This window comes from Sapajus apella, unplaced genomic scaffold (assembly GCF_009761245.1).
Source record: "Sapajus apella isolate SASKATOON/1434 unplaced genomic scaffold, GSC_monkey_1.0 scaffold118, whole genome shotgun sequence".
Lineage (NCBI taxonomy): Eukaryota > Metazoa > Chordata > Mammalia > Primates > Cebidae > Sapajus > Sapajus apella.
Window position 1 is genome coordinate 4,670,244 of NW_022437058.1, and position 27,266 is coordinate 4,697,509.

Genomic DNA, 27,266 nt, shown 5'->3' on the forward strand with positions numbered 1-27,266 from the left:
GTATTTTGCAGAGCAGGGGTTTTGAATTTTTACATTTACATATATAATCAATTTTAGTTAGTCTGTGTTTAAGGTGAGATTTAGGTCAAGGTTCATTTTTTTTTTCAGGATGACTAATAGTTCCAACACTGGTTTTGGAAACACTGTCCTTTCTCCTTTGAATTACTTTTTCACCTTCATCAAAAATCAACTGGTCATCACCTCATATCCATCAGAGTGACTACTGTAAAACAAAACAAAAAACAGAAAATAATGAGTGTTGGTGTCACAGGCATTTGAGCCAGAGCAACTCCATCTTGAACGGAGCTGGGTAAAATAAGGCTGAGACCTGCTAGGCTGCATTCCCAGGAGGTTAGGCATTCTAAGTCACAGGGTAACATAGGAGGTTGGCACACGATGCAGGTCACAAAGAGCTTGCTGATAAAACAGGTTGCAGTTTAGCCGGCCAAAGCCCAGCAAAACCAAGATGGCGATGACAGTGACCTCTGGTGGTCCTCACTGCTCATTATACACTAACTATAATGCATTAGCATCCTAAGAGATGCTTCCACCAGCACCGTGACCATTTACAAATGCCGTGGCAATGTCAAGAAGTTACCCTGTATCCTCTAAAAAGGGGAGGAACCCTCAGTTCTGGGACTTGCCCACCCCTTGCCCAGAAAACTTATCAATATTCCACCCCTTGTTTAGCATATTATCAAGAAATAACTCTATACCCTTAGTCAAGCAGCCCATGCCACTGCTCTGCCTGTGGAGTAGCCACTCTTTATTCCTTTACTTTCTTAATAAACTTGCTTTCACTTTATGGACTTGCTCAAATTCTTTCCTGGGAGGAGTCCAAGAACTCTCCCTTGGGGTCTGGGTCAGGACTCCTTTCTAGTAACATTGGTGAGAATATGGAGAAACTGAAACTCTTGAGCACATGGTCATGAGAATGTAAATGGTGTAGCCACTAAGGTGAACAGTATGGTGGCTCCTCAAAAAATTAACGATGGAATTACACTATGATCTAGCAATTCTACTTCTGGGTATACATTAATAATAATATATACTAAATAATAGAAACTACTACTAATAACCAAACTTGATGTATCCTACTATACTCTCCCAGCACAGAGTACTTCAGACACAGGCTATGTGTGGCATTCTCCCCACACACCAAGTAAGTAACCAACTCTGCAGCATGGACACCAACTGGGTGTCCTCTAATTCAATTCTATTCTGACACTATCTACCTGCAGATAGCATCAGATCCCACAGGTCGAGGGCTCAGTCCGCAAGACTGCCCCCCACATCCTATGCCAACTGCAAGCCTCAGCAAGGTGCTTTACCTGCACTTCTGACTGACTGGCTATAAACGAGGGAACCCCACCTCTAGTCCGATTAATTTGCTAGAAAGACTCACAGAACTCAGGAAGACACTTAACTTACATTTACCAGTTTATGGTAAATAATATTACAACAGATATTGATGAAGAGATGCCTAGGGTAAAAGACGAAAAGGGGCGTGGGGGTTTCATAACCTGCCGGGCATGCCACCCTCTGGAACTTTCATGAGTCCACTATTTAGAAACTGCCCACACCCTGTCCTTTGCAGTTTTTAGAGAAGCTTTCTGAGGTCGGCATAATTGATTAAACAATTGACCACTGGTGATTAACTTAACCTTTAGCCCCCTTTTCCTCCCTAAAGGATGGGGCTATGGCCAAAAGTCCCAACCTTCTAATCACTTCTGGTGACCGGCCCCTTTCCTGGAGCTACCTAGGAGCTGCCAGCCATCTATCAACTTATTAACATAAAAAAAGACATCACTTTGGAGATTCCCAGGATCTTAGGAGTTGTATGCCAGGAAATTGGAACAAAGACCAAATATATATTTCACAGTACAATAATACCAAAAAGAATTGAAAGCAGGGAGTTGAACAGATATTTGAATACACATGTTCATAGCAGCATTATTCACAATACCCAAAAGGTAGAAGGAACCCAAGTGTCCATCCATGAAAGAATGGATAAACAAAATGCAGTATACACATCCAAGAGAATATTATTCAGTGTTAAAAAGAAATTCTGACATATGCTACAACATGGATGAACCTTGAGGACATTACATTAAGTGAAATAAGCCGGTCATAAAGACTACATGATTACTTATATGAGGTACCTAAAATAGTCAAGCTTATAGAAAGAGAAAGTAGAATGGGGGCTGCCAGGAGCTGGGGAAAGGAGAAAGGGGGAGTGGTTGTTTAACGGAAATGGAGTTTGTTTTGCAAGATGAGAAAGTTCTGCAAATTAGTTGCACAACATATAAATATATTTAACCACACTGAACTGTGTACCTAAAAATGGTGGCAATGATAAATTTATGTTACGTGTATTTTACCACAATTTAAAACAATCAATTGGCCGTATTTTTGTGAGGATCTAAGTCTGGGTTCCATTCTGTTCCATTGATCTACATGTCTAAATCTTCTCCAATACCACACTGCCTAGTGCGTTTTTTTGTTTGTTTGTTTTTGAAATAGAGTTTCAATCTTGTCACCCAGGCTCGAGTGCAATGGCATGATCTCAGCTACCAGCAACCACCACCTCCCAGATTGAAGCGATTCTCCTGTCTCAACCTCTCCACTAGCTGAGATTACAGGAGCCTGCCACCATGCCTGGCTGATTTTTGTTTTTTTGGTAGAAATGGCGTTTCACTATACTGGCCAGGCTGGTCTCAAACTCCTGACCTCAGGTGATCTGCCTGCCACAGCCTCCCAAAGTGCGGGGATTAGAGGCATGAGCCACTGCACCCGGACCTGATAGTGTCTTAAAACTGAACATTACTGGCCAGGAACTATGGCTCATGCCTATAATCCCAACACACTGGGAGTCCGAGGCGGGCAGATCATGAAGTCAGGAGATCAAGACAATTCTGGCCACCATGGTGAAATCCCGTCTCTACTAAAACACAAAAAATTAGCCGGACATGGTGGCAATGTCAGCTACTCAGGAGGCTGAGGCAGGAGAATCGCTTGTACCTGGGAGTGGAGGTTGCAGTGAGCCAAGATTGCGCCACTGCACTCCAGTGTGGCGGCAGAGCCAGACTCTGTCTCAAAAAATAAATAAATAAATTGAACATTGCTTATTTTTTATTTGGGGGAAAGGTTGAGGTAAGATGCATAGCTATAAAAAGAACCACTAGTGATTATTTCCCGTTTCCTGGAACTAGCTGCTGATCGTTTTGTACCTTGGTTCGCTTTCGACATGCCTGAGACAGCGAAGTCCGCTCCCGCCCCAAAGAAGGGCTCCAAGAAGGTGGTGACCAAGGCACAGAAGAAGGACGGCAAGAAGCGCAAGCGCAGCCGCAAGGAGAGCTACTCCATGTACGTGTACAAGGTGCTCAAGCAGGTGCACCCCGACACCAGCATCTCCTAGAAGGCCATGGGCATCATGAACTCCTCCGTCAACGACATCTTTGAGCGCATCGTGGGCGAGGCTTCCCGCCTGGTGCATTGCAACAAGCGCTTGACCATCACCTCCAAGGAGATCCAGACGGCCGTGCTCCTGCTGCTGGCTGGGGAACTGGCCAAGCAAGCCGTGTCGGAGGGCACCAAGGCCGTAAGTAAACTTGCCAAGGAGGGACCTTTTCTGGAATTTCCTGATCTGATCAAGAAAACTTCTTACCAAAAAAAAAAGCACAAATGCTTTCTGTTACCTCATTATCTACTGCAGAAAAGACGACTGAGGAATGCAACCACACCTGAATGGACTTTTCCACAAGATAAAGCTGGCTTCTTGGTCTCATTCAGATTTCAAAGAGAATCATTTACAAGTTAATTTCTGTCTCCCTGGTTCATTCCTTCTTGCTTATAATCATTCACTGTTCCTCAAATAATTGTATACGTTACCCATCTCCTCTTTTGCCTCTGAGAAAGGATATATAAGCTTCTGTACCACACCGAGGGGTTGGAGTAATCATTCTGTGGCCCCCAGCCCTGTACATTAATAAATTTGTATGCCTTTAAAAAAAAAAAAAAGAACCACTAGTATTGTAAATATATTGTTAAATAAACACAATGGACACAGTCTGATAAGTTTTATGCTGAGAAAGATGGGGCCATATTATATTCCTCTGTTTTCCAGGGCCCCACCCAGTGGCTGACTCCCACGGAGTAAGCACTCAAGACATTTTTTGTGAGACAGGGTACTGCTGGGTTGCGCATGTGGAGTGCAGTGGTGTCATCACGGCTCACTGCAGCCTCCAACTCCTGGGCTCAAGTGATCCTCCTGTCCGGGCTGGTCTTTAACTCCTGGGCCGAAACTATCCTGCTTGAGCCTCCCAAAGTGCTGGAATTACACCATTTGACTGCCGGGCACTCAATTAATTTCCGACAAAGGAATGAAGATATAACTTCCTTTACCCACTGCAGCTTAAAATACAAGAGAAGCTCTGGGATATTAAAATAAGAAACAGTCTTGGAAAAAATTAATTTGAGCACACAGAATATTTGCCAGTATGTGCTACAAAAAATATGTAGTCAAAAATATCCATAGAAGTGTTGCTTAGAATGGGGCAAAAGCCCAAGAGAAAAAAAACCTCTCACAGGGTTAATGAGAACTACAAGCCAGGCTTTAGGCAGAATTGTAGTCAGGCATCAACCAGGGTGCACTGGTGTGCCCTGACTCACTTCCCTGCAGCTGCTAACTAACCGAGGGGCTCGCAGCACACTGACCACCTGCTCCCCCATTGCTCCCATTGATAGAAACCGACACTGGACCTTTTTACCCAAGAATTGCTTAAGGTGTTTTACGGATCCTGAATTCCAGCAGAATCCCTGATGCCAACAGGTCTGAAGGTCCATACCAGGAAACTGACTCAGCATCTCCTGGTCCAATGACTTCACCCCCCACTTCTCGACCAATCAGCAGTCCTCATACCTTAGCCCATCACCTGTTCAGACCCCTTAGAATCCCCATCCCCAAACCTCCCAGGGAGGCAGATTTGAGGTTTCCTCTCATCTTTTCGTTCAGTTGCCCTACAATTATTCATCTCCTTTGGTGCAACAGGCAATCCAACCTGGTGGTCTTATAACCATATTAAAGTGAAACAGAGAAATAAATGTGAAGCAGAGAGGTGTGACTTGGAAATTGTATACACTGAGTGTGGCAACTCCCCATACCTTGTGTTTTCATACTAACTTTGTTAACATTAATAAAGTGCTACCTTTGACTGACTGTGATTCTGATGAGGAGGAGGAGGAGGAGGAGAACAGGGGTGGTAAGGTTTTAAACTATTCTCTTTCCTCATTTTCCAAGCATTTACAAGTAGCTAAATTTTTCCACATATTCATTTCTTTCTACAGAACTTCCATCAAAATAAAAAGCAATTCTGAATCAAGCCTTATGCATAAGAATTAATGGTTCCACCTTATAGATCCCAAATCAGTGTGTCATTTGGGCAAGTCACCTCTCTCCCAGATTCCTATCTGTCCTACATGTAACTGGAATTTTGCAACAGATGTTACACTCTTCCTTCTCCTTAGCAGCTCTGTTAGAAACTTTAAGAAAGCCTGAGAGTAAAATCTGTACCGTATAAATCCAGAGGAATGTTTATACGGACTAATTTCCTCCAATCTGGTCACCTTTCTATGCGAAAATTCCTCATCTTACAATGTCTCATGCATAAAATCATTTGGCCTCTTAACTGCACTGTTGAATATTTTTAAGACCAAAAAGCTTGCTAAACTCAAAACAGTGAAAGCATTCAGTTCAAAATAGAGTGAAAAGCCACATATGGCTTAGAGGGAGAAAGCAGCGCTAATGATTTTAGGCCTTAACAGTTTGAGATCCAGACTGGCTGCTCTGAAGCCATCTTTGCATTGTTCCTCGCCCAGCTCCTTGCTCACCGCAGCCACCTCCACTGCGTGCCTCGACTCTTCCGCTGAGGACTCTGGCAGCTTTATCACCAGAGTCCCTGAACTCTCGCTTTCTTTTTAATCCCCTGCATCGGATCACCAGCGTGCCCCACCATGTCAGATGCAACCAGAGACACCAGCTCCGAAATCACACCGAGTTAAAGGAGAAGGAAGATGTGGAAGATGCAGAAAACGGAAGAGATGCCCCTGCTAACGGGAATGAGGAAAATGGGGAGCAGAAGGCTAACACTGACACAATGAAGAGGAGGAGGAAGGTGGGGAGGAAGAGGAGGAAGAAGGTGATGGTGAGGAGGAAGAGGATGGAGATGAAGGTGAGGAAGCTGAGTCGGCTATGGGCAAGCGGACAGTAGAAGATGCCGAGGATGACGATGTCGATACCAAGCAGAAGACCGATGAGGATGACTAGATAGCAATAAAGGAAAACTTAACCAAAAAAAAAAAAAAGGCCGCTGTGACCTATTCCCCTTGCACTTCCCATCTCAGAATCTAAACGTGGTCACCACCTTTGAGTAGAGAGGCCCGCCTGCCCGCCCACCATGGGCAGGGCCACCTGCAGATGACACATGTGCTCCACCACCCAACCCAAACTGTGAGAATTTGCAGCAGGGGAGGAAAACAGAGCCAAAACTTCCAAGGCCCTGCTTTTTCTTAAAAGTACTTTAAAAAGGAATTTGTTTGGGCCGGGCGCGGTGGCTCAAGCCTGTAATCCCAGCACTTTGGGAGGCCGAGGCGGGTGGATCACGAGGTCAAGAGATCGAGACCATCCTGGTCAACATGGTGAAACCCCGTCTCTACTAAAAATACAAAAAATTAGCTGGGCATGGTGGCGCGTGCCTGTAATCCCAGCTACTCAGGAGGCTGAGGCAGGAGAATTGCCTGAACCCAGGAGGCGGAGGTTGCGGTGAGCCGAGATCACGCCATTGCCCTCCAGCCTGGGTAACAAGAGCGAAACTCCGTCTCAAAAAAAAAAAAAAAAAAAAAAAAAAAAAGGAATTTGTTTGTATTTTTATGTACATTTTATATTTTTGTACATATTGTAAGGGTCAGCCATTTTTAATGATCTCCAATGACCAAACCAGCCTTCGGAGTGTTCTCTGTCCTACTTCTGACTTTACTTGTGGTGTGACCATGTTCATTATAATCTCAAAGGAGAAAAAAGAGCTCGTTCAAAAAAAGCAAAAACAACAGAAAAACAATCTTATCTGAGCATTCCAGTAACTTTTCCGTGTATGTACTTAGCTGTACTATAAGCAGTTGGTTTGCATGAGATGGTTAAAAAGGCCAGCTGGGCCTTGTGGCTCATGCCTGTAATCTCAGCACTTTGGGAGGCTGAGGCAGGCAGATCACACGAGGACACAAGTTTGAGATCACCTTGACCAACATGGAGAAACACCGTCTCTACTAAAAATACAAAAAATTAGCTGGGTGTGGTGGTGCATGCCTGTAATCCCACCTGAGGGTGGCTGAGGCAGGAAAATCACTTGATCCCAGGAGGTAGAGGTTGCAGTGAGGCGAGATCACACCATTGTACTCCAGCCTGGGCAACAAGAATGAAATTCCATCTCAAGAAAAAAAAAAAAAAAAGGCCAAATACAAAAGGTTTCTTTTTTTCCCTTGTTATCTATGAAATTGCAGTGGGTTTTCTTTTTCTTTTCTTTTTTCTTTTGGCCCGCTTGATGTATGTGTGAAACACTGTCGTCCAACAATAAAAAGGAAATTTATTTTGTTGAGGTGTTCTTAAAAAAAAAAAAAGTTTCAAATCCCAGAGAGAAACGTAATAAATGAATAGGCCTGCAAAAATATCAAGGTTATTGGTATTTAAAATCAAACTGTGGCTGGGCATGGCTCACGCCTGTAATCCCAGTACTTTGGGACACTGTGGGCAAATCACATGAGGCCAGAAGTTCGAGACCAGCCTGGCTAACATGGTGAAATCCCATCTCTACTAAAAATACAAAAATTATCCAGGTCTGGTGGTACATGCCTGTAACTCAGTTACTTGGGAGGCTGAGGCAGGAGAACCACTTAAACCTGGGAGGCAGCGGTTGCAGCGAGCCAAGCCTGCGCCATTGCACTCCAGTCTAGGCAACAGAGTGAGACTCCATTTCAAAAAATTTTTAAACTAAAATCAAACCATCAGAGTAGTTCAGACCTTCTCCTAACACTTGCAGGGCCCAGACTAAGAATGCAAAAGACGGCCCAAATATCCTATCTCCAGGTGTATTTAAGTTGCAAATCAGATTAACAAACTGTCAGATAAAACATGCTCTATCTTCCTAGCTTGACAAATGCACCCATCTAAAACATTAAATTTTTGTTGTTGTTGGGTTCGGGGATGGAGTCTTGCTCTGTTGCCCAGGCTGGCGTGCAGTGGTGCAATCTTGGCTTGCTGCAATCTACACCTCCCGGGTTCAAGCAATTCTCCTGCCTCAGCCTCCCAAGTAGCAGGATTACAAGCGTGTGCCACCACACCTGGCTAATTTTTGTAGTTTTTTAGTAGAGACAGGGTTTCACCATGTTGGCCAGACTGGTCTCAAACTCCTGACCTCGTGAACTGTCTGCCCCGGCCTCTGAAAGTGCTGTGATTACAGGAATAAGCCACTGCGCCTGGCCCATTCATGTTATTATAATTAAAACTTGCATGTAACTTATGCTCTACTGACAGTATGGATGCTTGTTCCATCTAGCCCTACATACATACAAATGAAAGAATAGCATGCATCGTTCAGTATTACAAAATATTTCTCGGGTGTTATGTGCAACTGTGGTGAATACCAGAGTAATATTAAGTACCTTGGCAATCAGAGCTGGAATGTGAAAAGAACATGAATGCTCAGCATATCAATATTTCAGTTAGGCAAGAGCTAATTGCTTTCATGCTATCCACGTGTAAGGATTTGGCAGGCAACTGTGTTTTCTTCTTTCCTAAGTACTTCTTGCTCTCAAATCCATCCTCTAATTGGAACAGGATCTGCTTTGACATCAGTGGCATACAACCCACAAACTCCCATGACCATTGTATGCAGGTGCCTTGTGTTTTGAGAGCATAGGTCAAGAGACATCCCTTGGTGAGCAGCGTTGCACATAAGCATGGGCGTTTAGGGCTTTGGGTCATGCTGTGCCAGCACAGAGCATGGGGTCCTGAGAGACAAAAGTACCATGTGCCTGTAACAAAGCAACGTAGGTATTGGGGTGTATAAAATGTGTTGGGGTTCCAGGTTTCAAAGCATAGTCCCTTTTGCCTGCCTCTAAAGGAGATATTGGTGCAGTTCATAAACAAATAAAACATTTGTACTAATTACGCCAAGAAAATCATTTGTTCAACCTGATTCTATCCCTTTTAGGTACCCAACATAATAAATTACAACTCCATATTAATGTCTTCTTAAAGTAGAATCATAAGAACAATAGAGAAATATCATAATAAGGGAAACAATAAATTGGGGTCCTGTTCACTAGCAAATTGTGTCTGTTCATTGTTGAAAATGTGAAAATTCAGGAAAACAGCATATTTCCTAAAGCATGTACACAGGGTAGGGCTGTGGTCATTGTGGTTTTGTTTTTTGCTTTTCAAAAGGATTCCCAGGCTAGGCGCCGGGTCTCACACCTGTAATCCTCTGGGAGGCCAAGGCGGGTGGATCACCTGAGGTCAGGAGTTCGAGACAAGCCTGGCCAACATGGCAAAACCCCAACTCTACTAAAAATTATCCGTTTTCCCTAGTTCATTCAATGGTGGGATTCCTGAGGACTTATATTTTCTGGTTTTATGGGGGAAAATCAGAACTAGTTTCCCAGAGGAAGTGAAAGTTAAGCTGAGACTTAAGAGGTGACATTCAGCCAGGTGAAGCGCAGTAATCCTGGTAAAGTGTCGACCTATATATCCCCCAGTTTTCAGTAGTGCTCAGGGGACTTTCCCATTTGTGATGACCCACATGGCAGTGAGCAGGAGAGGCAGCCGACTGCCATGCAGGACAACTGTTGTTTTATTTCAAACTACCTCTCTTGCCCAAGCAGTAGTACACAAGTTGGCAAGTCGTATATTAAAAAATATGTATTAAGTGTACACAAATATGTATCATATATTATTTATGTAAGGCCCGTTGCCTCGCCAGGAGTCCAAACACACCCACCTCTGCACTCAGTACCTGGCTCTGCACTCGGCACCTGGCTCTGCACTGGGCACCTAGCTCTGCCGCATGGCTCCCCTGGAAGGCTCCAGCTAATGCAACCCTGGCCGGCCCTCGTACTAGAAAAACCTGCCCAACAACCCGCCAACCAATAGCGGCCCACCCCGTCCCAATCTTGCTCCCCTGGAGCCAATCAGAGTACCCAGCTGTTGCTCGTTACCCATAGCCACAAAAACCCCACGCCCTAGGAATTCGGCGTGACTTCTCTGGCCCCCTTTTCCCCGGACCACAGAACCTCGCCGGGAGCTGAATAAACTGGCATTTAATTTTCTTATACTGGCCTCAGTTTCCTCATTTTAAACTCGGCAATAACAGTTACAAGTTATATTATGTATATCTATAGGTATCCATCTATCTCTCTAGGAAACAACATTAGAAATGTAAGAGCTGGTCCCTTGCATTGGAGAGGTTTATACAGCAGTGAAAGACGTATACAGGAGAATCAGACTTAGGGAAAGTGAATAATGAAAAAAACATCACGAAATGCCATGTGAGTGGCCTGCATCATACTTGCACTTAAAGCTTCATCTCTTCGCTCCCTGAACAACTAGTGAAACAAAGCAAGAATACGGGAACTGGCTGCCAGCTGGTTTTGATGTCTTGTCCCACCAAGAACTTCTTTCTGGCCTGGCGCAATGACTCACGCCTGTAATCCCAGCACTTTGGAGCCTCAGGCGGGCGGATCACTTGAGGCCAGAAGTTTGAGACCAGCCTGGCCAAGATGGCGAAACCCTGTCTCGACAAAAATACAAAACTTAGCTGGGCATAATGGCGTGAACCTGTAGTCCCAGCTACTCAGGAGGCTGAGACATAAGAATCGCTTGAACCCAGAAGGCGGAGTTGCAGCGAGCTGAGATCACGCCACTGCACTCAAGCATGGGTGACAAAGCAAGACTCTGTCTCAGGGGGAAAAAATAAACAAAAAACAACAAAAAAAAAACCCTTCTTTTTGACATCCGGGACCCCTTCTGTCTAAAAGAAAACCACCACCAAAAGAAATCAGCCATCCCCATTACAGTGTGCAGGTTAAGAGCACTGAGTTACACCTTTTCCTCCAAGGGCTGGTCCCCAGATGCAACCTGGGCACTCCTATAGACAGATGCCTACGGTCTGCTGCGGCTCCCCCACCCGAGGCCTTTGCGCAGGCTGGGCTCAACCCACTCACCTGGACCTGATGAAGGGGAAAGGGAGGAAGGCTAAAGGTGTGGGGCAAGGGAGGGCGAGAAGAAAGAAGGAAGACAGACACTACAGCACTCCATGGTCAGTGGCATAGAGGAGGCCAGCCACCTGCTGTCAGGGTCACTGTCATGGACTCCTGCCACTTGCATGCATGGGAGGGGCAGGGCCGGGCCTGGTGCTACCTGGGAGGAGCATGCATCCGTAACCTGGCTCCGGGCCCCACCCGTGCCCCTTCCCCTCTGGAACTCCCACCCTCACCCTCATTGCCGGGTTTCTCTGCTGGGTCAGTCTTTCCTTCAGGTGAAACCTCTGGCACTGTTTGTAGGTAAAATCAGGGCCCCGGCTTTATTCTGGGAAGTTCTGAATAATAATTACTGGGGGAAGGGGGAGGAAGCAACCAGGTAAATCAAGAAAGTAGGGAGTAGCCGCTGCTGAGGTCTCCGCCACTGTGCTGTCACTGTGCTGTCACGGTGCTGCTGTCAGCACACCCGGGCCCACCCAAGCCTTTCCATTTCTTACCTACGTTTGGTCTCATTAATTCACGTCTAGAAATACATTTGAATGAAAACCAATCCAGGATATATGCATACATTAATTTTCAGGAGATGTTTAGCAAGGCTATTTGTGTAGAAAAATTGGAGCTAGGTAAATGACTAACAATACACGACTGATTCTAAATCATGGAAATTCGTTAAGCAGACTTTTTGTTTTTAGACAGGGCCTCACTCTTTGCCCAGAAGCAGTGCAGTGGCATGATCATGGCTCAGTGCAGTCTCCAACTCCTGGGATCAAGTGAACCTCCTGCCTCAGCCTCCTGAGTAGCTGGGATTACAGATTCACACCACCACCCCTGGCTAATTTTTAAATTTTTTTGTGGAGATGGGAGCCTTTCTGTGTTGCCAGGCTGGTCTTGAACTCCCAGGCTCAAGCCATCCTTGAGCCTTGATCTCCTGAAGTCCTGGGATTGTAGGTGTGGCCCACCACACCAGCCTTTTAGTAGAATTTATTGCTCACATTTAAAGTCATTTTACGAGAGAATATTTATGATCGACAGAAAATGCTCACTATAGACCAGGCAGGAGGGCTCACGCTTATGATCCTAGCACTTTGGGAGGCCGAGGCAGGCAGATCACTAAAAGTCAGGAGTTTGACACCAGCTGGGACAACATGGTGAAACCCTGTCTGTACTAAAGATACAAATATTAGCTGGGCATGGAGGTGTGTGCCTACAGTCCCAGCTACTTGGGAAGCTGAGGTAGGAGAATTGCTTGATCCCTGGAGGTAGAGGTTGCAGTGAGCTGAGATCGTGCCACTGCACTCCATCTTGGGCAACAGAGTGAGGCTCCAGCTCAAAAAAAAAAAAAAGAAAAAAGAAAACACCTCACTATATATTGAGTTGAGGAAAGCAGTTTACAAAACAGGTCTTGGGAATGGGTGTGGTGACTCATGCCTGTAATCCCAGCACTTTGGGAGGCCAAGGCAGGTGGATCACGAGGTCAGGAGTTCAAGACCATCCTGGCCAACATGGTGAAACCCCGTCTTGACTAAAAATACAAAAGTTAGACTAAATCCCATCTCGACTAATGCAACAAAAAAACAGGTTTTGGCTCAAAAAGACAACAGGTAGATATAATATGGATAGACAAAGACAGGAAAGTGACATCTCTGGTGACTGGATGCTACACATAAATTTTCTGCCACATTATTTTTGTTTGTTTCTTTGCTTGTTTGTTTTGAAATTGAAGTCTCACACTTCTCCCAGGCTTGAGTGCAATGGTGCGATCTTGGCTCACTGCAACCTCTGCCTCCTGGGCTCAAGCAGTTCTCCTGCCTCAGCCTCCTGAGTAGCTGGGGTTACAGGTGCCTGCCACCAAGCCCGGCTAATTTTTATTTTTAGTAGGGACAGGGTTTCACTATGTTGGCTAGGCTGGTCTCAAACTCCTGACCTCAGGCGATTCACCTACCCTGGCCTCCCAAAGTGCTGAGATTACAGGCGTGAGCCACCATAACCGGCCACCATGTTATATTTGTAAAGATAAGAGAGAAAAAAAGATTTTTTAAATCTCAGGGTTGGAGATGCAGGGGTGGTCAGCACTTCACTCACCAGTGCTTGTGGGCTTTCTTCCCTCCCTGGAAAGGGATGGAGAATTCTATGTCCAAAGGGAGGCTCTGCCGTCCACGGTTCTGAGCTTGAAGTCACTACGAGTTCTTTCAAACTTGTGTGATGAGGGGTCTCCGATGTTGGCCTCAGTTCCCAGGCCGAACTCAGCAGATCAGCCCATGAAAACTTCTGTATAGAGACGAAAGGAAAAAAACTGTCGGAAAGCAACACCTATTGTCCTGGTGTCGACACCAAGGAAGAGGACAGGTGACAGAGAAACTGAAGACAGGTGGTGGAAAGAGGTATAACACTCCAGCCCCTCAATCTAGAAATGCTAGCAGGACCAACAACAGCTTCATAGACCAGGCCGGGCGCAGTGGCTCATGCCTGTAATCCAAGCACTTTGGGAGGCCGAGGCCGGTGGGTCACCTGAGGTCAGGAGTTTGAGACCAGCCTGGCCAACATGGTGAAACCTTGTCTCTACTGAAAATACAAAAATTAGCGGAGGGTGCAGTGAGCTGAGATCGCACCACTGAGCTCCAGCCTGGGCGACAGAGTGAGACTCCATCTCAATAAACAAACACAAAAACAAAAAATAGACAAGCTGAAGGTCAGAATCCCCAGTGAAGATTCTTCATAAGAAAAAAGACAGCATTATAACTCATCAGCAGCTGCAGGGCAGGCCATGCAAGATGAGGAAAGAACAAAAATGTTCCAAATAATCAAAATTGGAACTGTAACTTTTCAGATCCCAGCTGACTTTGTAAATCTCAAGCTAATCAGAACTTTGCAAGGGCCAGATTTAGTGAGCATCCAACACCAAGTGTTCTTCCCAAACCACCAAGCTGTTTCCTTTAAATCTTCAGATAAGGAAATAATGACATTTTAACTTAAAACCTTACTTAAAGTACAGAGACAAAATAAGATAAAGTATGAATATTTACATTTAGCTGTGTTTACAGATAGCTGTCAGTTGGTCTAAAATTTACCAAGGGATTAATGTATTTGTGTAGAACTGTTAATGTAAAAAATATAATTGACTTCATCTCATTTGTTTTATGTGTTAGGTGCCCTGTGATGTAATGATAGCATCAGTGCAACTTAAAGTAACTAAATTAATAATAGTACTTATTACTAAGTGTTCTCAAATAATTTTTTTTTTTAGACAGAGTCTTGCTCTATCACCCAGACTGAAAGTGCAGTGGTGTGATCTCAGCTGACTGCAATCTCTGCCTCCCGGGTTCAAGTGATTCTCGTGCCTCAGCCTCCTGAGTAGTTAGGATTATAGGAGTGTGCCACCACACTCGGCTAATGTTTTCATTTTCAGTAGAGATAGGGTTTCACCATGTTGGCCACACTGGTCTCAAACTCCTGACCTCAAGTGATCTGCCCAGCTCGACCTTCCAAAGTGCTGACATCACAGGCATGAGCCACTGCGCCCAGCCAAAGCTCTACATTTAAAAGCAGAACCTGGTGGCCATAGCAGGATGAGAAAGAGTACACCTTGGTTTCTCAACAAGCAGCTCTTGACAAACATCCTGCTTTACAGCTCTGAGCCAGAAAAGTTTTAGTAACCACAGCCAGGATAAACTACTCCTCGCAACCTACCCCACTCTGTCTCCCATTCCACCCCCACCCCCCAAAATGAACAGCTGACAAAGACTTTTGGTTTTGGGCTTTAAACGCTCCCAATCAGGGCTGGATTATTTTACCAATCAGAACTGAAGAAGTTTTAATCCTTCATTAGCATAAATGCACTAAGACTATGGGCTAGAAATGTTCTTATTTAAGCCAGACCCTCCCTTTGTTCTTTGAGGAGGACACTTTCATTTGTACTGAAGGCTGTGCCTCCCAGGTCTGTGAATGTTTTTTATGGAAAGTAAAACTCTCCCTTTCTCCTCTGCTGATCTCAGGGTCTCTTGTTAACCCCCACTAGGCCTTTCTAAACAGGGCCACAACAGGAAGGTCTGATAATGGTGAAAGGTGACTGAGATAGGGCCCACCTTGCATATTTTTAGAAGCCTTAGCAATAATAATATAATCCAACCTCCTCATGTGACAGATAAAGAAACTGAGGTTCACTGGAGTGATGAGTCAGGCATGGGTGGCATACTAGCTTCAGTCCACAAAGACAGCCCTGATAAAGCCTGGAAAAGTTTGTTAGGAGGGTTACCACCTAATTTCCATCCACCTAGCTACTAATGCCTGGATATTGTAGTTTCTACCTATCTTGAATGAAGACCTGTATGTAAGCTCCATGTCTGTGTGTGTGTGTGTATTTGCTGTATAGAAACTTTAGATCTGTATATAAGCTCCGTGTGTGTGTGTGTGTGTGTGTGTATTTGCTGTATACAGACTTTGCATTCTTTCTGACTTAGCATTATATGGTGAGCTTTTCCCAGTGCCATGCAGGGGGCTCTCAAATATGTTTGTAGGAAGAATGCCAGACAGTTTTTGAAAAACCTCAGCTTTAAGAGCCTCCCCATATTCAACTGGTACAGCTGAATGTGTCTCACAAGTCCTATTGCTATGCCTTTAGGTTTTTAAAAATCAGCTTTAATTGTCAAAAAAAAAGTGCTGCTGAGAACATCCCTGTTAAGTCTTTGCATTTGTGACTATAAGTGATTCCTAGTACTAGGCTTGTCACATTAAAGACCGCAGATCTTTTGGTGGGCAGTGCTTAGTTGCCTACTCAAAGGACTGTGCTAGTCTACACATTCAGTGGAATGAGGGTGCTTACTTTCTTTCATTGTTAGTGAGGCTATTTGTTATGAGTGGAGGAAAGTGACAAAGTCCATATGCAGCTAGATGGTGGTCACGTGGTGTATTCTAGAAGCATCACCTTCTCTGCTTGTGCCACTGGCCCATTGTGCTTGGCATCTCCAGTACACCCAGCACCACGTATGTTGCTGACTCAGTGAATGTGCTCTTACCTAGCGTCCCATCTCTCATCCCAACTCCCATAGGTCACAGCCTGATAGATCTCTAGGGCTGTCATTTTTCTGCGCCTCTTGAGTGGAAAACAGGAAGACACACACGCTGCCAGCACCAGGCATAAGGACATCACGGTGTTGTCCTTCCTGTCTTTTTCATTGGTCCTTTTGCTTTGTGTCCTTCCCAGTGCTGTCATATGCCCTGGGTGGCTGCTGTCACTTTTATTAGGGATGTTTTGGTTCCACAAAAGGAAAATAAAGGGAAGGACAGATCTCATCTTTCCTACGCTCACTCATTTATTTATTCATTCAACAAATATTTCTTGAGCCACCTATTGTATATGGGCCAGTATGCTTATTGGAGACGTAGAAGGAAATAGTATTGGTATGAGTATCTGACAGTGCTGGACGTGTACTAAATGACAAGCACTGCATTCAGGATAAAAACACACATCATCTGTGTTTCTGCCGTCCAGCTGGAAGGGAACCTCAGTTCTTGCCTATTGGCTAGAGCCCTTCACAGAATGTCCCCCACCCCTACCAGTACCTGCTGCAGCGCCCCTCCCCCTCTGCAGAATGTCTGGGGTCCTATGTTCTAAACTTATTTACTTTCAAATTTTCCCTGATCTACCTGAACTCAGGAGAATCTGTTGAGGCAGGTGACTCTCTGGGCCCTGCCCTTGGCTTTTCTCATGTGGAAACTATCAGACAGCGGTGATCAGCACCCAGCCTGAGGGGATGGCTTCAAATGGAGGTGAGCCTGTAGAGACAGGGGCATTATCCAAGTCTCTGCCATGTTTCAAATCCTTGGGAATTCAAATTTCACACTGCCCCAGGGGACAGTTGATAGGGCTGATGTTGAGGGAGGGACGGAGCACTGGATGTCCCCAAAGACATCACACCTGGGGAGGGCCATGGCACCCTGAGTCTGTGGTTAGGGAGGATGGCTCCTTAGAGGTGGACCAAGGTGCCTGGGGGAATACACCGTGTAGGGGAAAGGATGGAGTGGATGTATTGATTCTTTCTAAAGGGGGACAGGTCATGTCACCGTGTTTGTAGGGAGTGGTGGGATCGAGTTGTGCCGGTGGCCCAGAGAGGATGACAGGCAAGTCTGAGCCCTGTTTTGTGTCTTCAGGCTCCTGGAAGGTGTCCTTCCATAGTGTTCAGAGGGATTTGGACTGGACTTTTCTAGATGTTAGGGAGGAGTGGGGAGAAGGGGTCTCAGCCAGAAAACTGTTGGGTGAGTTGGCTGTGACAGAGCATCCAGTGACAGCTTCTGGGTGGGCGAGGCTGGGGGTACTGTAACTGCCGCAGCCTCTCAGCTCCCTCCCCAGAGGTGGCTTCTCTGTCAGTTCAGGTGGCTGTTGGCTCTGATTTAACAGGGGTGGGGGCAGTTGGGGAAGTTCAGGCAACACGGCCTGGGCTTCCCAGGTTGTTCTGAATTGTTCGTCGTTTTGTGGAAGCTCAGGTCTTCAGACCCACTTCCTCTTGTCTACTAGCTCATGGCCTGTCCTCTGCACTTTGTGTTACTGTGGAGATGAAGGATTTGCTTCTATTCCATGTCCACTACCTCCTGAACAGGGGACAGGTGTGGACTCTTGCGGGTTCTCAGTGGAAGGGTCTGGAAAGATGGTTTCCTTTTCAGTTAGAGGAAGGAGAGTAGCGCACAAATAGGAAGATGGTCCTCTTATTATTATTATTCAAGTTAGGGTGTGTGTCCTGACTGATGAGGTGCACGTGCTGTATCCCTATTCCCCTTGACTGGGGACTGCATGAGGTCCTAGTGAACAGTGATGAGCTCCAGACAACTATGCCCCACCTGGCCCATGGCCCAAGAACCTCTGGTTCTTGGTTGGTCACTATATTGAGTTACTGGGAGCTCAAAGGCAAAGGACCAGAGATGGGCTTGCTGTCCCACGACCTACTGTAACATGACCAGCAGCTGTGAAAATCCCCGGACACCTCCCCTGACAGCCCCACTGCTCACCGCTGGCTGGCTGTGCTCTAATCGTGTGCCACTGTTGCTGGCTGAGCAATGACAGTACCTCAGGGAACTTCACCACTGCTTCTCAGACCTGCTCCCTGGGAACAGAGCTTCCTGAGTGGCAGCCAGGACCACCGAGCACGGAGGAAAGTGTTGCCTGACTCCGACCCTTGTTTAGCACTTGCTGGGCATGGTGCCAGGACAATCACTTGCACACTGGGCGTGACGCTTATGGGTTATCTTCAGGGTTCACAGGGTGCTGGCTTGGGAGAGATTTCTTTCCAATGATTTCCTTCCTTCTTCTTTTCTACTTTCCTTCCTTCTTTCCTCCCTTCTTTCTTTTTTTCTTTTTTTTTTTAGCAGAGTCTTGCTCTGCCACCTGGGCCAGAATGCAGTGGTGCAATCTTGGCTCACTGCTGTCTCTGCCTCCTGGGTTCAAGCAATTCTCCTGCCTCAGCCTCCTGAGTAGCTGGGATTACAGGTGTGCGCCACGACACTGAGCTGAGTTTTGTATTTTAGTAGAGACATGGCTTCCCACATTGACCAAGCTGGTCTTGAACTCCTGACCTCAGGTTACCTGCCCGCCTAGGCCTCCCAAAGTGCTGGCATCACAGGCGTGAACCACCACGCCCGGTCTATTCAGTGGTTTTCTTTTGTTGTGCTGAGCTAGGAAAGAAAGAGGTGTACGAGAGCTTCAGGAAAAGGAAGACTGAAGAGGAGATGGGGCCATAATATTAGGAACCTTCTGGCTTCCTGGAGGCCTTCTGAGTGCAGAGCACTGCCCTGGGGGAGGCCCCTCACCTGCTGCTGAGCATGCTGAGGGACACCAAGCCGGCGAGAGATTCATCCCTGACCCATGGCTTGGGAGATGCCTGTAAGGCTGGCAGGGTGTGCCAGGGACGCCCGAGGGAGACCCTCAGAGGCAGCGAAGGCTTGGCTGTTGCTTCCTGGCAGACAGGCGTCAGGAAGTCTAGTGGAGCCGTGGCCAGGCTCTCTAGTGAGGCGACCCTCCTGTGGAGGAACAGAGCATCCAATGCACACTCAGGGACACTTGCAAGCTGCAGAGTTTCCCTGTCACACTCCGTCAGCTGTAGGACACCCCTCTGATTCCCAGTGACTACTGCAGACCTGGAGACCTCAGCTCATTCACCTCTTTCCTTTGTCTCCACAGCATACCCAGTGCTGGGACTGGACGTGACCGAGAACCCTGGCGCCTCCATGCCAGTGTTCACGGCTCTGCCCTTCGCCACACCTGCTCCCGGCCCAGCACACGGGCCGCCCCTCATGACTGCAGCGGTTCTTCCAGGCAGCCTTCCAGTGCTGTCTGCCTTCCCCAGGACCCCTCTGGTGGCAGGACAGGATGGCCGTGCCCTGAATTGGGCTGGGGCTTCCAACATCCTTGTCCAGATGACGACAGAAGTGGGGCCTGTGAAGGCCCCTCAGGCACAGACCTTGGTCCTAACTCAGGCCCCCCTCGTCTGGCAGGCTCCAGGTGCCGTCTGCAGGGGCGTGGCATGTCCACCTCCCCGGCCCCTGGCAGCTGCCCCTGTGGTGCCCGCTATGGCTGCCCAGGTTGTTAGGGGCACTCAGGCCTGTAAGGGAGCCTGGTCCCACGGCCTTCCTCCTCCAGCACCACCGGCTCCCCAGCCAGCCCCCATCGTGGCCCCAGGGAACGCTGGTCCATGGTCACAAGGGGCTCATGGAGAGGGCAGCCAGGCTCCCTCCCAGGCCAAGGCCCCCACGGACGACTCCTGCAACCCCAAGAGCGTGTATGAGAACTTCCGACTCTGGCAGCACTACAAGCCCCTGGCCCGGAGGCACCTTCCCCAGAGTCCGGACACGGAAGCGCTTTCCTGTTTCTTCATGTGAGTGTCCTCGGGGCACCGGAGCTCGTCCTGCAGCTCACCTGTAAAGACGCTGCTCGATGGACGGGAGGTCACGCTGGTCAGGAGAGCTTGCAGGGCGTTCTTGAAAGCAATGGTTTGCACTATCAAAGGGCACATTTTCAGCAACATTAATCTGGCTGCCGCTCAGGTCAGACTCTCAGGGGCCTCATGTCACCTGCTCCTCACTGTCCTGTGAGTGCAGCCAATCCTTACTTCCAGTCATTTTCATGACAGTGTTTACAGAACACCCAGGTCAGAGAGGGTTCCCGGTCCGACATGAGCCACGGGTTGGGTTTAGGACTTGAGTGCGCCCCAGTGCCTCCCCTTGACCTGAGTGGCGAAGGCCAGGGGCACAACACATGGGCTGGGGGTAGGAGCTGCAGGAACCTGGCACATGCCCACTGCTCTGCCGAGGTCCAGCTGGCACAGTGGTAGTGGAGCCTGCACAGGAGATGGTCTCGGGCCCTGAACTAGGGTCCATGCTGGGCAAGTATTTGCAGCTTCGCCCTTGATCCCTTCTAGAAAAAGGGACGACGATGCTTCATTCAGAGGATGGTGAAGAGGTGACTTGAGCTCACTTATGACACATATAGCAGTGTCCGGCACATGCTGTGACACATTACATGACATGACAGCAGTTATGATTACTGTCCCTATTGCTATCATTATCAGGACTAGGCCATCTAGGACAGTGATCCCCAAAGCCACAGGCTCCAGTGATGGCTCTGAGTGCACCACGAGCCCAGCAGCCCAGGGGCGTGGACTGTGGTGACTGAGGCAGCAATGCCAGCATCTGGGAGAGTTTGTGGATTCAGTCCCAGTCCTGCCTCTCTCCATCCTGCGGTGCCTCTGTGACCCTGTGTCCCCCGCTGATGAGCAAACCCGTACTCCACGGGAGCTTGAGCGCATCCACCAGGCAACACACTGGCCACTCCCTAGGCAAGTCCCCTGCCCAGGGTGTAGGTGTAAAGAGTCCCCATCATTGTTCCCAAAAATCTTGCCGCCCCTGCGTCCTGGGACTGGTTGCATTCTCCCTTGGAGCTGAGTCCCCATGCACTGGGGACCCTGATTCTCGGAGTGGAGCTGCCCCAGGCTCACAGGCTCTGCATGCAGTGGGCTTGGATGCCGCTCTGCTTGGTTCTGGTTTGCTCTCCTCTCCAGGACCCTGAGGCTGAGTCCCCAGGGGCTGCCTTGCTCCCGAGTCCCCAGGAAGCTGGTTAAATGCGCAGTCCTGTGGCCCTGGAACCTGCACGTTAACCCTCGCTCCCCGGACATTCTGTGTGCGTGCTGTCTCAGTCAGCTCAACTCCGCCATAACAAATCCTACAGACTGGGTGCTTTATCAGGACACAGTCACATCTCCCAGTTCCAGAGGATAGAGGTCCCAGATCAAGGCGACAGCAGATTGGTGTCCTGGCTGGAGAGGGCTGCCTCTGGCTGTGTCCTCTTTCGGCTGAGAGGGAGAGCCCTGGTGTCTCGTCCTGCCCTTATCAAGGCTCAGATGCCATGACGGGAACCCACCGTCATGACCTGCTCTAATCCTGATTGACTCCAAGAATGGATACACTGGGGCTGAGGGCTTCAGCACAGGAATGCTGGGGACACACACATTCCACCCAAAGTACTGAGTTCACTTGTCAACACTGTAACATTGAGGACTCGAGGAGCAGTCATAGAGGCCACCCGTTGGCCAGTGTTGATGTTTGATCTTGGGGCCGTGTCCTGGAAGCTGAGGAGCCCACATGGGAGAAAACAGCACAGGGACAGATGGCAGGACAGGTGTGGGGAGGACAAGGGCCGGCTGTTGGCACCAGATGGGCTTGGGATGGAGGGTGGGCTTGTGGACTGGGACTGACTGCACCACCTTACAGCCCAGTTCTCCGATCCCTGGCCCGGTGGAAGCCCCGCATGACCCTGGAGGAGGGACTGTGGCGGGCTGTGCAGGAATGGCAGCACACGAGCAACTTTGACCGGATGATCTACTACGAGATGGCGGGAAAGTGAGTCTGGGGTGCAGGGGCAGAGCCCCCATGGCAGGGTGAGAGAGGGTGACACAGGCCTGGCGGCCATGGTGGCTTCTCAGCGTGGAGCATGAGGAGGGTGTAGACAAACAGGCCCTCCTGGGCCCCTGGCTCCCTCAAGGAGCTGTTCCTCCCTCCTAGAGTGCTCTGGGGTCTCTAACCGGCCCTGGAGGGAAGCCATGCCATGCCTGGCCTGCGGCCAATCCCTGCCTGACACTGGGGGTCAGGGAGGGAGCAGCCAGCATCCCAGCCCAAAGGTGGTCACCACCAGCTGTGAGGATGTGGAGAAGGGGCGCTGGCGACTATAGACAGAGTGGGGTGCACTCTCCTCATAGCAGTGGACAGAAGTCGGTTTTCACCCATCCCGGCCTGGCCAGGATTGGAGAAACCTGCCTTGGGTCAGGGGAGACCTGCGTCCAGGACACCATGAGACCCATCTCTGGCCTGCCTGCCTTTGCTCCTGGGCAGTCCCCTCTGTTAAGACAGACCAGCAACCTCAGGGGAAACTGGCCCTGTCTTTTGGGCCCAGCTTTTGCTTCCTCCTGACCAGGGGTCTCTCAGGCCTCGTCATCCTGGGTTATCCTACAGGGACCCACAGTCACAACCTCAGGACTCCAGCATCTGGGCAACATCCCTGACCCCTTCTGCCATAAACCCCACCCCTGGCCAGCTGAAGCCTGGAGGAGGGGTCCCGCTGGTGCCCTCCTGGGCCTCGTGGCCCTGATTTGAGTCAGGAAGCCCTGTTGATGCCATGGGCTCTGCAGGGGCCTGGTGAGGGAGGGAGAGCCCAGAACTCTGGAAGCAGCTCCCTCTGGGACTGGGGGACTGGCCCCAGGGAGGGCCTGGACAACCTGCCCGAGGCACTCCTTCCCATTCCTGCCATCGGCTGCTGCCTGGTCCTGGGGGCAGGGGGCCTGGACCCTCTCAGCACGGCCTGCACCTTCTTCACCCCAGGTTCCTGGAGTTTGAGGCTGAGGAGGAGATGCAGATTCAGAAGTTGCAGTGGATGAAGGGGCCCCAGTGCCTGCCTCCTCCAGCCCTGCCGAGGCTTGAGCCTCGAAGACCATCAGCCCCTGAGGTGGTGAAGCTGCCAGGTACGGCTTCCCACATTCCCACAGGAGCCACCACAAAGGCCAGAGGGGCCAAGGGAGGCCACTGTCCCCACACCCCATGCCTCCCTTCAAGAGAGGGATGTGCTCCTCCAACAGGACAGCTCCCAAGGGCATATGTTGGGTACTGACAAGGTCAACACCCACTTCGTGGGCGGCCTGTGGTCATGAAGGAGGGTACTGACCTGGTGAGGTTTCCTAGCTACTCTCCCCTCGCCTGTCCGAAACTCAACATACAATCCGCCCAGAAAGCAGGGATGAGCAGGTAGAGTACACGGCATATCTGTGGCTCCAAACTTCATCCCAAAGGATGATGTCTCACATGCGCCCCTCCTGCGGCGTCTCCTCTGGGGCACTGTGATTCAGGTGGTCCTGACCCAGCTGAGACCCACTTCACGTCCCTGAGCCCTGCCCTCCCCTGTGTGGTGCAGGCAGGAGGAGCAGCCCTCACCATACCCGTCCTCCTCCCTCCCTGCCTCAGTGTACCTTCCCAGCAAGGCTGGCCCCAAGGCCCCACCTGCCTGCCTGCCGTCACCAAGGCCCCAGCGGCCAGCAGAGACCAAGGCCCACCTGCCACCACCCCGGCAGCCAGTGAAGACCAAGGCCCCCGAGGAGATCCCCCCTGAAGTGGTGCAGGAGTATGTGGACATCATGGAGGAGCTGCTGGGGCCTCCTGATGGGGCCACGGGGGAGCTCAAGGCACAATGGGAAGAGGGCGAAGTGGAGCAGGAAGGGGACGGGATGCTTCTAGACCCAGGCCTCCTGAGCTATGTTGACAAGCTGTGTTCCCAGAAAGACTTCGTCACCAAGGTGGGCTGGCCCGAAGTGCTGGGGTCTGCAGAATTCCAGGGGGTGGCACTCGCAGGTCCTTGGAATTAAGCTCTGCTGTGTGTTTGTGCCTGTAATTTTTTACTGTGTGTTTTTGTGTGTCTGTGTGGCTATGAATGTGGCGTGTGTATGTTACTTGTATCTATTTTCCTGTGTCGTATGTGGGTCTGTGTGTCTGTGTGTGGATGCTACTAGGTCTGTGATGTGTGTGGAGCTGGTGATCGCCATGATATGAGACAGCTCCAGAAGGGTGGGGACGGGGCACTCGCTGCTTTCTGCATCTCCTCTAGGTGTCCTTGGCTAGGTTACTTCCTGCCCGGGAACCTCACGCTGTCTTCCTTCTGTTTCCAGGTGGAGACCGTCATTCACCCCCGCTTCCTGGAAGAATTGCTTTCCCCAGATCCACAGATGGATTTCTTGGCCCTAAGCCAGGAGCTGGAGCAGGAGGAAGGACTCACCCTTGCCCAGGTAGAGCAGGGAGGGAGGAGAACCCAGGTACCCCGGGGGCAGGAGGGACCTGGGACACAAGCCCCACCTGATTGTCTACCCCACCCTGCGGGGATGCTCGGCTTCTTGGGGAGCCACTCCGAGGTGGGGAGGTGCAGGTTCAGATGGAGCAGGATGGAGAGGAGCCAGGGAGGAGAATCAGGATGCAAACTGCAGTGAGGCCCAGCGGGATGCCCGGCAGAGCCACACCCTCTCTTTGACAGGAAGCCCAGCTGCCTCAGGCTTCCCTGCCTGCTGCCCAAGTGCCCTGGTCTCTGCCACCCTGGGCCCTGCTCACACTTGGGGCAGCGCCAGTCAGTGCCCCCTTTCCTCCCGCAGGTAGCGGAGAAGCGCCGCCTATCCTTGAAGGAGGAACGGTGTGCGAGGGCAGCCCCTAGTCATGGCACCGCCCGGTTAGACTCAATGTCTTCTGAGTCTGCAGCGGGCCAAGGAGCAGAGAGAGATGTCCCTGGCCCCCAGCAAGGGGTCAGCGTGGAATCCTGCCCACCCCAGACGGCTGCCTGGGACCCTCAGGGACGAGGCAGAGCATGCACTGGCATGGCCAGGTCCAAAAACCCTGTTATGCTTTTGGAGAGCTTGGATTCCCGCAGGCTGAGGGCTGCCCCGCCAAACTGTCCTCCCCAGGACCACAGACCCACCTGCCCTGGTCTGGGGACCAAGGACACCTTGGGTCTCCCTGGAGGGTGTCCTGTCAGGGAGTCACGTGGGCTGGCTCAGGGGTCAAGTGAGGAGGAGGAGGAGGAGCTCCCCAGCCTGGCCTTCCTCTTGGGTTCCCAGCACATGCTGCTGCCCTGGAGGCTGCCCCAGAGCCCTGTCCCTGCCTCAGGCCTTCTCAGCCCAGAAGGACAGGGACCCCAGGGAGCTCCTCAGTCTCCCTCTGCTCAGAGAGGAGGCCTCAGCCCAGCATCTGCTCCTGCCACCAAGTCCAAGAAGCAAGCTCTCTTCAGAGGCCCATCCCCTGCTGAACAGACACCCCACCTAGGGCCTGGGCTCAGAGTCTCTGGGGCGCAATCCCTGGCTTGGGGACTGGGTGGCCCCTCACAGTCCCAAAAGAGAAAGGGTGACCCCTTTGGTCTCCAGGAAGAAGAAGTGGGCTTGTAGCCAGTAGGGGGACAGGGCAGACTCTCTGGTGCCAATCCCTGAGGGTGGGGCTCTGACATCCAATGCCCCAAAGCAGACAAAAGTTTCACCCCAGCGCTGATCTTGTTGGGCCTTAGCTTTGGAGGGTGGGGGAGGGAGGGGAGGGAGATGGTGGCTGAACAGGAAGGGAGGGCCTGGGGGTAGGAGGTGAGGAGCAACACCTTGGGGGTCTCATATGTAAATATGAATAAATATCGTTGTGTTGGAAATGCTCTCCGGGTTGCTGCCTCTGTCCTCAGGGCTGTGCTGCTCAGTGGAGGGGGTCTGTGAGGGAAAGCAGAGGGACCGGGAGATGCCAGGCACTGGGGACCCACGGGGGCCAGCCCCACTTGTTCCGCCAGGTGTAGGCTGCCCCTTCAGATGCTTCAGGGACTGACGGATGCTCAGGAAGCCCTGGTCCCTCCCACCATCCACTCACAAGGCCCCACCTGCTTCAGTTATCAGCATCCCTGGGAAATCCTGGGATGGAGAGAGCTGGCTGGCTCTTGTTCTGCCCGGTGGGAGCTGAGGAGAAGGCAGATGCCTGCAACATGGACACAGGGAGAGGCGGCCGCTCCTGCTTAACCCTCATCAGGAAGAGCTCGGGCCCTGGGCTGAGGGGAGATGTCGAGGTGTCCATCCACATGGGTGTGTTTGGGATACGACAGTGGGTGGGGAGCAGGGGAAGTCCCTCTGCCGGTTTCTGGGCAGGACAGAGTCTTGTCCAGCTGGAGGAAGCAGATGCTCCTTGCTGTGGCCACGGGGGCTGGCCTCAGGGGCCCTCGGGGTCCTGCATGGAGCCCCCCACAGCTATGACTCCCTTCCCATATGATGACTGAACTCTTGTGTGGAATTGATGCAGACAGATTTACACTGGTATCTGAAACAGTTCCCTCCCAACCCACCATCACCAATGGGCACAAGCATGGCCAGCCTGCCAGGTGCAGGGTGGGTGTGTCTGCTGGTCCCAGCGCCAGGGAGAGCTGGGACCCAGGCCGAGAGGTGTCGAGGGTCTGCCACCCTTCTGCCAGGCACAGATCCCAAGGGCAGAGCAGGGGCTGCCTGGATGTGGCACTGGCTGTCTGGGAAGTGCATGGGAGTCGGGGGCCTGGTGTTGGCTGAAGGGAGACTTCCGGAGTCTAAGAGTGAGATGAGGACTGTACCAGGAGAGGGACTGAGGCTGGGGAGGACCCTCTGCTCTTTCCCACATTGTCCTGTCCTCCCCATCTCTACTGAACTCCCCTCACCCCATGTGGCCCACCTCTACCCCCTTACCCCTAACCCACCTCTCAGAATCTCAGATCCTAGCATAGACAGGACCCGGCACCCGCCGCGGTTCCCTCCTGGCCAACACCTTCCTCACCGTCTGAGTTCCGATTCCTCCCCAGGGCCCTTGTTGGCTCAGGACCACGGTGACTGCCAGAGCACTGGTCCCAGCACTCCCTGTATGCAGAGCTGTGGTCATGGTGCTGGGGGCTGGCCCAGCAGCAAAGG

General features: G+C 50.3%; 1 protein-coding gene and 1 pseudogene across 1 annotated transcript; both read left to right on the forward strand.

Moving 5' to 3' along the window:
• The first annotated feature begins 3,164 nt into the window (after window positions 1-3,164).
• Window positions 3,165-4,020, forward strand: LOC116538241 (annotated as a pseudogene).
• Window positions 4,021-5,501: 1,481 nt separating this feature from the next.
• LOC116538278 (NUT family member 2G-like) lies at window positions 5,502-26,005 on the forward strand. Its single transcript, XM_032260555.1, is given in 14 exon segments — window positions 5,502-5,568; window positions 5,878-6,230; window positions 16,770-16,809; window positions 16,812-16,864; window positions 16,866-16,915; window positions 16,917-17,008; window positions 17,011-17,073; window positions 19,475-20,168; window positions 22,060-22,188; window positions 23,164-23,303; window positions 23,800-24,128; window positions 24,498-24,614; window positions 24,972-25,718; window positions 25,720-26,005. Coding segments are annotated over 14 exon segments (2,916 nt in total). The 3' UTR covers window positions 25,762-26,005.
• Window positions 26,006-27,266: the final 1,261 nt, after the last annotated feature.